The sequence below is a fragment of the Cariama cristata genome, unplaced genomic scaffold (assembly GCF_000690535.1).
Source record: "Cariama cristata isolate BGI_N322 unplaced genomic scaffold, ASM69053v1 scaffold17856, whole genome shotgun sequence".
NCBI lineage: Eukaryota > Metazoa > Chordata > Aves > Cariamiformes > Cariamidae > Cariama > Cariama cristata.
Genome location: NW_009622943.1, coordinates 21,484 through 31,781, shown reverse-complemented (window position 1 = coordinate 31,781; position 10,298 = coordinate 21,484). Strand labels below are relative to the sequence as shown.

General features: G+C 48.5%; 1 protein-coding gene across 1 annotated transcript; it reads left to right on the top strand.

Moving 5' to 3' along the window:
• The first annotated feature begins 6,091 nt into the window (after nt 1-6,091).
• INS (insulin) lies at nt 6,092-10,047 on the top strand. The gene is made up of 3 exons (XM_009702546.1): nt 6,092-6,192; nt 6,744-6,947; nt 9,911-10,047. The coding sequence occupies exons 2-3, from the start codon at nt 6,761-6,763 to the stop codon at nt 10,045-10,047; spliced, it is 324 nt and encodes a 107-aa protein (XP_009700848.1). The 5' UTR covers nt 6,092-6,192; nt 6,744-6,760.
• The last annotated feature ends 251 nt before the right edge of the window (nt 10,048-10,298 follow it).

The window sequence follows — 10,298 nt, the reverse complement described above, 5'->3', positions numbered from 1 at the left end:
AAAACACCAGTTCCCACATGGATAATGCTGTGGGAGGGAGGGGGAAGGAGGAAGAAATCATAGCTCCTGTCTTGGGTCCCAACCCAGCTGGAGGGATCTGAAGTGCTAAAGCTTGGACCACCCTGTGAAGGCAAAGGAGTGAGCGGCACCTCCAGATAGCAAGCAGCATCTCCTGGAAAAAAGTGAGGCCTCAAGGCAGCGGCATCAGGGCAGCATTAGCCAAAATCTCCAAGAGCACCCTAATATCAAAGCAGGGGCTTTTAAAGTAAAGTTTATTCTAGAAAACGAGGTCTCAAAGCTTCCTATTTAAACTCAGCAGAAAGCGTGGTGTGAGAATAAGTATGTTGTTCCTCAATGTTCTCTTACAGCATCACTTGCAGACCCCAATGTTATCATCGGGGAAACCGTGGCAGATGTCCACGGTGCACCCACAGCTGCAGAGATGAGCAGTGGCAGAAAACACAGATGTGACATGACCATTTATTTTCAATCCACGAGACCACTTTTCATCAGGGGACAAGTCCAGTCTGAGCCAGCAAAAACCATTCTTTCATTTTTTGGCATTTCTCTCTTTACCCCCATGCTGCCTCGGCTGCTTATAGCACCCATCATTTTCTGCTATGTCTGCTGCTCTCTGGTGGCCTGCCCATGCTTTCCAGCATTGTGGCCAAGGATCAGGTCGTCTTCTCTATTTTACCAAAGATTTCTCCAAGTCATCCATGTCTTTGCTTTCCAAGTGGTGCCTGTGATGCTGTGGAAGCCATGCTGGTGGCAATGTGAGACCTGCGTGCCTACAACTGTGGACACTGGAGGAGACTCCCTGATGGACTCAACAGTCCCTCTCATGGACGTTTCCTGAGGACCAGGTCAAGATCCTCTTTGGTTGTCCTCGTGGACTTCCATGACATGAAGAAGGACAGATGTGGTATCAGTGCTGAAAATGCCTATTTTTGGATTTGGTGCTGATCAGGCTATTTTTCCAGTGCTTCTCCACTCTGTGGAAGTTATTTGTTACTTTTGTGGTTCATCACTTGTCCTCCAGCAGGGTGTCATCACCTCTTCTAATGTTTCTCTATCTACACCAAGGATTACTTTTGGGCCGTTAATAGCCACAGATTTCATCTTCTCCTCATTGATAAACAAACTAATTTGTTCTGCCGCATCTGCTAATAGCTGTGTCTAGGAACTATTAGCAGCTCTTAGCTGCTATTTTCTCCTCTACCTTCTCAAAAAATATGTGGCCAGTAATATTTTAATGGGGTTAAAAGGAGCACACCTTTTTTTTCCATCTATATTTATAACCTTGCATATGCTCTTCCTGAGGTGGATGGGAAAGGTTTTGGGAGCTTTACTCTAGAAAACACTAAATTGGATCTGTTTTGCTTGGGTAGCCGTACTTGTGTAGAGGTTTGAGCCTGCAGAGGTTAGGGGGGCTTAAGCAAGGCGCAGCCAAATCAATTTGCAGGTTCCATGGTCCCTAGCGAGCTGGACTGGCCCAAGGTCAGCGTTTCCCTGTCGAGTGGCACAATGTGCTCAGGAGGGGTGGCCAGAGGGTTTGGGTTGCAGAAGACCGTTCTCAGAGCCACAGCACACCTGGGAAACTCCCTTGTCCTCTAATGAAAGCTACAGGCTCTTCGGAGTTGCGCCCTGGAGCATCTTCTATTGGTGAGCTGCATCTCCAGAAGTACGGAGGTACTCAGGCCCCTCTCCACTGTCAGCAGCTAACCCAAAGGTGTTGGAAACTGATGGATCAGACCTGGTTGGTGACACCCATCTTTGGGTTACACCCTCCATTTTATGTATCAACCCTTTGTGCTCTAAGCAGCAAGATAATGTCCTTGGCCTGGAAAAGCTTGGAAAATTGTGAAATCCATGCTCTGGCAGGAGCATCTCCCTTGGGCCTGGTGGCTGGTGGGGTGGTGGGGATGGCTTACATGCCCTGCACCCAGGCAGCCGCCCGGATTAGTTTATAGGAGCAGCTGAGATTACTTCTATCCCAGTGAGTGGCCCCCTTCTCCGCTTGCACAATGCCCCTTTTGAAGCAAGGGCATCTCTTATTGTGTGGTTCCAGATAAGCCGCAGAGCCTCACCCTTTGCTAGAGCAGCCCCCTGTCCCATGACCAAGCCCATGGTGGCTGCCCCCCCTGCCACATATCCCTGCAAGCATCCCAGGATCTGGTTGCAAGCATTCCCATGATTAAACACCCCCCCCAGTGCCAGGTTCACCTCCCTGCCCTTCGTCTCGTGCCACTGCCGCTGGTGAGGCGGTTGCCCGCTGCCACTCCACGGGTGCTTGGACACACCAACGAGAGCAGAGCTGTTGGAAACCACACGGAGAAAAGGAGCACCGAGGATGCTGGCATCCCTGCTCCACGCCACGCCGCCCGCTGCTGCTGCACCCTGGGCAGGGAGCGGAGCAAAGTCTGAAGGGGGCAACTGCTGGATCCCGGGGGGGGGTGTCACCATTTCCCCGTACTGAGTGAGAAGCTACACCTCTGTAGCTCAAACAGCTTGTATGCTTGAATGCATTGTCCCAGCTACACATCCCCAGCTACCAGTGGCTGTACTGGGGCACCTCCCAGGGGCAGACCACCTCCAAACCTGTTCTTAAGGGTGCAGACCCCTCTGGGTGCCTCAGGGCCATTTTTCAGCGGGCACAGGGGTGCATTGGCAGGCGGTGCCTCCTCTGGGGCTATTTGTTTCACAAGCCCCCGAATTTGCCCTCCAGGGAAAAGGGGGCACGCAGTCACTGCCGCTTTGCTCTCTGCTCCGCCTTTGGGGCAACTCACACCCGGGGATGGGCAGAGCAGCCCCCGCGGTGGCTGCCGAGCATGAGAACCATGGTGGGAACATGGGTGGGATTTTGGGGTCCCTGGGTCCTCTCCGAGAACTCGCTTGCCTCCAGACCTGACCTTTGCTGTCAGTAAAACTTGCACAAACTTGTAATTGTTAACTAGTTCCCCCCGTAGCGGGCTTGTTATTTTTTCAGGACAGGGTTCGAAAATGCTAGACATCTACAGTAGTAAAGATTTTATTGTGCTGGCAATGGACTGTAAAACTTGATTACATGACACCAGGGATTGCCTAAACCTTGTTCCCACTGATGCAACTGCTCGGGGTCGGGGGGATGTGAGTGAGGGAGGTGGCTTCGAGTCACGTCCGGAGGTAGTTTAGCACGAAGGGCAGGAGCCAGGAGCTGCCCACTGCCACCCAGCCGCTCCCACCCTTTGAGCAAGTGAGCCCGACATGCAGCTGAGGATCTGCGGGGGATCACAAGAGGCACATGCAGCCAAAATGATGGATGAGCATTTCGCCCATTGCTACCTAATCACATGAAAATCATGGGGAAGCCCAACCTGGAAGGAGTGAGATGAGATTTTTCTGTAGAGAAAGCTTTTCCATTGAGAAACGGGCTCCCCTGTTGGCCCCCTCTATTAGTTTGCTGCTGACATGGGAGTTTTCCCTCTAAGACAAAACTTTCCGCAGTTTATATCCATTTATATCCATTTATATCACTGCTAGCATTTTTCATATTCCAAAAGACCATTTACGGTAAGAAAATATGGTTTTCAATAAATAATCAAAGTGATCATATTTTGGAAGGCGAAAAAAAAAATCATAGTAGGAAACTTTTGCAAAAAAAATTGGCCTGTGCTGAACTTTGAGCCCGCATGATATCTTTTTTCCTTCCAATAAATCTTCTGGCTTATTTCTGCACCCAAACTACAGCGAGCCAAGAGGGACTGCTGAGCGCCTGGGTACAATCATCCCTTCCCCTGCTGGGGCACGCAGCAGAAATGCCAGGAGCTTTTCAAAGCTACCTCCAGGATTTGGTTAGCCAAGAGTAAGAGGAGCAACAGACTAATAACATGGCACTTCCAAATCAAAATAAAATAGCTTGTTTTGCTACATCAGTGGGGGAAGCCCTAGGGAAGGGGGAAATGCAGCAAGAAAGCTACCCAGAAGCGAGAAGAGAGTGGACAGAAGAACCTCCTTACGAAGTCCCGCTGTGGGTAAAACCTGAGTTCAGGGGAGCTCAGGTAACCTTCGAAAGTGCAAGAAGGAAAATGCTAAATGGCAAATCTCAGCATGTGATTAACCTGGGGAACACCCCGCTCCGGAGCCTTTCCAAAGTGACCACTGGACTGATGTTCATCAGACCTCATGCAGTGCGGTGACCGCAGGAAAACGACTGCTAAGGGGATCTGTTGGGTCGTTCTGCAAGTTGTCCCCTTCGTGTGAGATGCCAGGTGGGGGATCCTTGCTCTAGAAGAAGTGTGAGCGGCACAAGGCTTCTGCTCCTGGCTTTGACAACCTACTTCAAATGGGGTAAAATGCTCTGTAGCTGCTAATTCCCCATCTTCTCCCAGTAGAAAGGTCTGAGTAAGTGAATTCCCTGTACTCATATCTTGGTGAAACCTGAGACCCTCTTCATGGGTATACCACTAGGTCATTCAAGTACATCCACTATCTTTTTTGAGGGGAAGTGAGATAGTGTTACACATTGTGCAGAAATGCCATTAACGGTAGTTGAGCATCACAATTTGGATTTATTAGCAGGAGGCCGAAAGACCTCTATGGCAGAGGATGTAACTGATAACGTTGTCTCACATCTGGTTGAGCAAATGAGTCCCCTCCCTGTATGCTCATCAGAGATTTAGCACTTCTCACAAGCCTTTTTGCAATCGCAGCCATTTAGCAAGCATATGATACTTCACACTTAAAACCATGACAGGGGCATATGGGACTTCCTACCTCCTAGATGCTGATGGATGGAATTGCTTTGGCTACTCAAGAAATTAAAGGTCTGGTTCGAGTCTCAAGGCATTCTGCTGATTTTGGTGAACTTCCTTCTGATTTATACTGTGTATGGACATCAGGCTTATTCGCAGTTAAACAAGCAGCAGAGTTCAAACAGATGAAAGTGTTTCCTTTTCAATGGCGCTGAGCACTTGTAGTCTCAAAACTTAGAGCAATGGGGAGTTTGAAGGTCATCTCATCCCCAACGTTTAAAATGGGCCTTCTCAGGCAGAAAAAAAAAATAACACTTTGAGCAGAAAAAGGTACTATTGGTGGAAGAAAGGCTGAGCACGGGCGGATCAAAAAAAATGGAGTAACGTTGTGAAAGAGAGAGAAAGCTAGATCTGTTGCCAAAATCAGACCCATGAAAGTCAGTGGACCACCCCAGCCCATCATCTCCTATTAAAAGCAAATTTAGCAGCCAGAATGGACATAATCAGCTATCTCCTGGTTTTCACTGAGATTTACCATGAATGTTTCTTGCTCTCGAAGACACAATTTCGGGCAGAGCCCAGAGAGAAGAGCTGAGATGCTCAGAGCTCTCACCTGAGAGACTGAGTCTCTGCTCTGCTTAATCCCAAACAGGAACTTGAAAGGGCACCTGGCAGATGAAGGAGGAGACCTGCCTTTCAGTGGGCAAAGGGGGAAAGGCTTATTTTTTCACATACAAAATTTCAAATGCTCGAACTCTGGCCCTGTGCTGAGCTGAAACGACCACCCAAGGTCTCCTGCACAATGCAGATGTTATTCCTGCCCCAGCCCAAGCCGTGGACGCGTGTCTCTCGCTGTGCACCGCATGGCCGGCGAGTGGGGTTGCAGATAGCCTCAGCGCAATAATGTGTTTTCCTTCCCCTAACACCTGACAGTAGCATGGTCTCACCGACAACTTGGTCCCATGGCTACATACTTTCCAAGGTGATATTAATCAAACAGATTAACGTGTTTGCCTTTAATTTTACATTTTAGAAACAGCTGTTGAGCCACCTCAATGCCAGCAGTGCCTATTGCCAGCATTAGTGTCATTAGTAATCATTGCAGCTGTAATAGCACCATTATCTCCTGCTAAAAGGGTCACTGATGGCTCAGGACAGAGCTTCAGGGAAGCAAAAAACAGGTCGGATGAAATGAGATGGAAACTGCAAACTGTTGCTTCCATCTTAACTTGCATAAAGACCTGTAGATGCTACGTAGAGGGAAATTGAAGTGCACAAGCAGCAAAAATTTTGGCTAGAGTGTCATCAAGGAGGTGGGGCTCATGCTAGCTCTTGTGTCACTTGGGCTACTGTAAAGCATATAAATATGGGAAAGAGAGAATGGGGACATTACTACCAACCGAATAGTCTTCATCTTTCAGAGCAAACTTCTCTCCATCTTTTGCTGCCACTTCTTTGGGTAAGTCTGATTGCCGCCCTTTTAGCTTCTACCTGTTTTGCAGAGCTGTTTTCTTAAGTTGATGTAGTTGGTGGTGACAAGTACTGGCTCACTAGTCCATGAAAACTAGATGTCCCCAGTTCTTTGTGCACATTGTGCTGTTTTGGGGCCATCATCATAAATAACAGCCCCTTCTGACTTGAGAGAGAGGACTTTTCCTCTGAAGGTGTCTGCTGACCTCAGCTTTCCTGGGCACGTATGCTACAGGGCTTGGTGGGATGGCTCTTCTCGTCTAGTTTGGCCTTTTGGGGAAGACAGCAGGGAGGCCAGGACTGATGTGAGTGTGTGGATGCAGATGGATTTCTGGTTATAATCATTAGTCATTTACTGTGACTTGTAAAGCCTGATGCAGCAAGCTCTCCTTCCTTCTCAAGCTAGGGCATCTTTAGAAGGTCCATCTGTTACTTTGATCTCATTTTCACGCTAAAGGAGCCGAAGGACTTAAGATGCTTGATGACAACCTATTTCTCCTTCCTAGACCTCCCTGTGTCTTGTCTACCTTTTAACCCTAGGCCTCACCCTGCTCACCATGGCTCTCTGGATCCGATCGCTGCCTCTCCTGGCCCTTCTTGCTCTTTCTGGCCCTGGGACCAGCCACGCTGCTGCCAACCAACACCTCTGTGGCTCCCACTTGGTGGAGGCTCTCTACCTGGTGTGCGGAGAGCGGGGTTTCTTCTACTCCCCCAAAGCCCGACGGGATGTTGAGCAGCCTCTAGGTAAGTCCGGCTGAAGGTGAACGCAGTTGTAAGCTATGCGATGCAAAATGTAATAACCGCCTCTCTTTGACAGTGACACCAGGAATGTCCTTGACGGGGAATGCCAGGAATACCTTTAACATACCGACAGAATCCCATTGCCAATGAAAAGCTCTTCAGGTTAAAAAGGCAGATGGGAGGGCAGGCAGGGAAGTAGGTTTTATGAGGCAAAGGAATTATCCCTGAAAGCTCAAACTTACCTATTTCTTTCTGTGTCCGATACACTGGCCTGGGAGTGTTCATAGAAAATAAAGGTGGAAGGAACCCAGGAAGCCTCCTTCTGCCCCAAGACAGGATCAGTTATCCCCATCCTATTCCTGATCCATGCTTGTCTAGTAAATTCATAAAAACCTCCAGTGAGAAAGCTGCTTCTGCCTTCTGAAACTGCCTGTTCCCATGCTTAACTGATCTTCTTCTTCAGTGTTTCTTCCCAACATCTAACCTGAATATCCCTTGCTGTATATTATTTCTTGTCTTCTCCATAGTGGACATGGGGAAGGGTCTAGTCCTTTCTTCTTCATGGCTGCTTTTCAAAATATTTGAAGACTGTTCCCATGTCTAGCTTTAACCTGCTTTCAGCTAAATCCCCTCTAATCACCCCCACTATCTTCTTAGGTTGTATTTTCTAGGTGTCTATCCATGCAAATTGTTCTGCATTTGGTCCACATCCTTACTGACTGGTGATGCCTGGAGAAGCATGCAGGACTCCAGCTGAGGCCTTGCCAGTGCCAAGTAGAGTGAGCAAACTGGAAGAACGATATTGCATGTTTTTCACACCATGTTCCTGTCTACACAGGTGGTTTGCCTTTTTCAAAGCAGCACTGCACTGTTGATTGATAGCGATGACTGTCTCCCTTGGATGCCTTGGCCCTCCCCCAGGTGGATCAGCGGTCCTTGAAGGACCACTACCACAGTCAAACCCTTGTCCTGAATGTCTTTCTGCCTACCTTTAGCATCTTTCCCGTTTCTTACTGAACAGCATCTCATCTTTTCAGTGTTTCTATAGTTTCAAAGGTGATTTTTAGTACTAATCTTGCCTTCAAGAGGCTTGCAGCCCCCATAGCTTTATATCATCTTTTTTTCTTGGTGGTGAAATGCTGGTGGTTCCCCTTCTTAGGACTCCTGGACCACTGATGAGTGCAAGAGCCAGGATGCAGGAGATGACAGCCCTGCCCACATACCCTGCAGTGCCGGGTCTCTGCCCCTGGTCCAGCACTTTGTGTCTGCATGGCAATGTGGGTGGGATAAGGCAGTCCAGAGAGCTGCCCTTCAACGCAGTGTTTGTATCTAGATGGGGCCAGGAACTGTAATGCTCCAGCTGTAATGCAAGGACGATGTCTCTTCTGGAGATGGGTACCTGCAGCTCCTCTCAGCTTTGGCTCCTCTAGGAACCCAGCAAGCACACTCTCTCTTCTGTCTTCCAAGTTACTAATGGAGACTGAATAGATGCAGAAGAGACCCCTGCCCAATTCCAGCCATTTCAACCCTCTCGTTTCAACATGGACCGTTACTTAACCTCTCCTGACTAAGATACACCTCTCCCACCAATTCTCTTCCCGTCACACACCAGTTTCATTCATATCCGATTCTTTCTTGTGCATATGTAACCATCCTGTGAAATAGTCTTGGAGGTCTTTGGAAGGTAAAGCAAGGTAATGTCATAGCAGAGGGTTTGCCATGATTTGCTTTGAATGGCCAGCTGGGCTGTTAGTTGCTCCCTTCTCTGATTATTTGTTTCTGAAGGCCACCACAAATGGGTTGGAAGTTTCGTTAGCCCAATTCCCTAAATACTGTATGGAGAATTTCACCAGGGCTAACCAGTTTGAAAGTATCTGAGGACTTTCTATCTCTTTTTCCAGGACTTTTGCCTGAGCCACCACCTCTGTGTCACACAAGCTGGTTGTGTTTACAGTCTGCTCACAGCTGGCTTGCAAGATGAAGACAAGTAAATCACAAAACATTGACTAGCTATTTCCTCTTCTACTAAATGTTGGACTAAATCTTTCCTAAATTTTCCTCTTAGCACACTAGCGTAATGATTTCTTGTTACTCTTGTGCCTCGTTCATTGCATCATTCTTTGGGGGCTTGGGGATTTTGCATCTTGTGCTGTACTTTCATATTGCCCTAGAAACCACATCTGATTCTTGCTTTCCAGGCATTTGCTTTTTGTTGTTAGGGCCTCTTTTCTTCTTACAGGAAAAAGCACTGTTTTGTTTGCCATTTTCTATATTTTCATTGGGCAACTAAAACCTGAACTGTTCCGTCCACAAGCTTTCAAGTTCCCACCGGCAAACGAGACATTCTGTTGAGTTTTGTCTGTGTCCAAATACCCCAATTCATCATTCCTTCTAAAAACTCGTCCCCAGCTGTGAACACGGACACACACGAATGCATTTGCCATCGGCTTGAGGCTACATCCAGGCAGCCGACAGGAGCAGGCTGTTCAGGACCAGCTGGGAAATGCATCCAGCCCCAGGACTGGACCATCCTTGCAATCCCACAGACATCCCAGTTGTTTGCCCAGGCTCCCAGAAGAGTGGGCAACTGCCCGAGGCGGGGCTGCAGCCCCAAGCATATCACCTCTCTGGAGCAGACCAGCCCATTTTATCATCTTACCTACTAGCTGCTCAGCCCAGGGAGGGTGCAGGCTTTTTTTTCTTCTGCACACACCTTCCCGTATGCTTTTGTCCCTCACACTGTTGATATCCACTCAGCTCGGCTCCTTCTGGTCACCAAAGGATTATTCTGGGAGAGGAAACACAGAGCCTGAATGTGCTACAAGCAGCACCAACCCAGGGAAACCTTTGTAACGTCCTCTCCGTTTTCCAGCAAACTCTAGCTTAAAAATGTGGTGTCTGCAGGGCTCAATGGCCAGGGCTGATGCTTGCGATGTCCCACGGTTTCTCTTTTTCTTCCCTGGCAGTGAGCGGTCCCTTGCATGGTGAGGTAGGAGAGCTGCCCTTCCAGCGGGAAGAGTTTGAGAAAGTGAAGCGAGGGATCGTTGAGCAATGCTGCCACAACACGTGTTCCCTCTACCAACTGGAAAACTACTGCAACTAGCAGCCAGGCCAGCGGTGAGAAGCTTGTGGGCCTTGGGTAGGAACACGCACTTACACTACTGCACCTTCAAAGCAATTGAATAAATGTTGTGGATCTATTCGAAGGACCGTGCCAGTCCATGCATCCGCGTCTTGGGGAGGGGGCACTGATGTTTACTTTAGGATATTGCCATCTGTGCTCAGGTAAGGCAATTTTAAAAGGTCCTGGAGCCACCCATCACTTCACATTATCCTTCTGCCATCCAAACGATC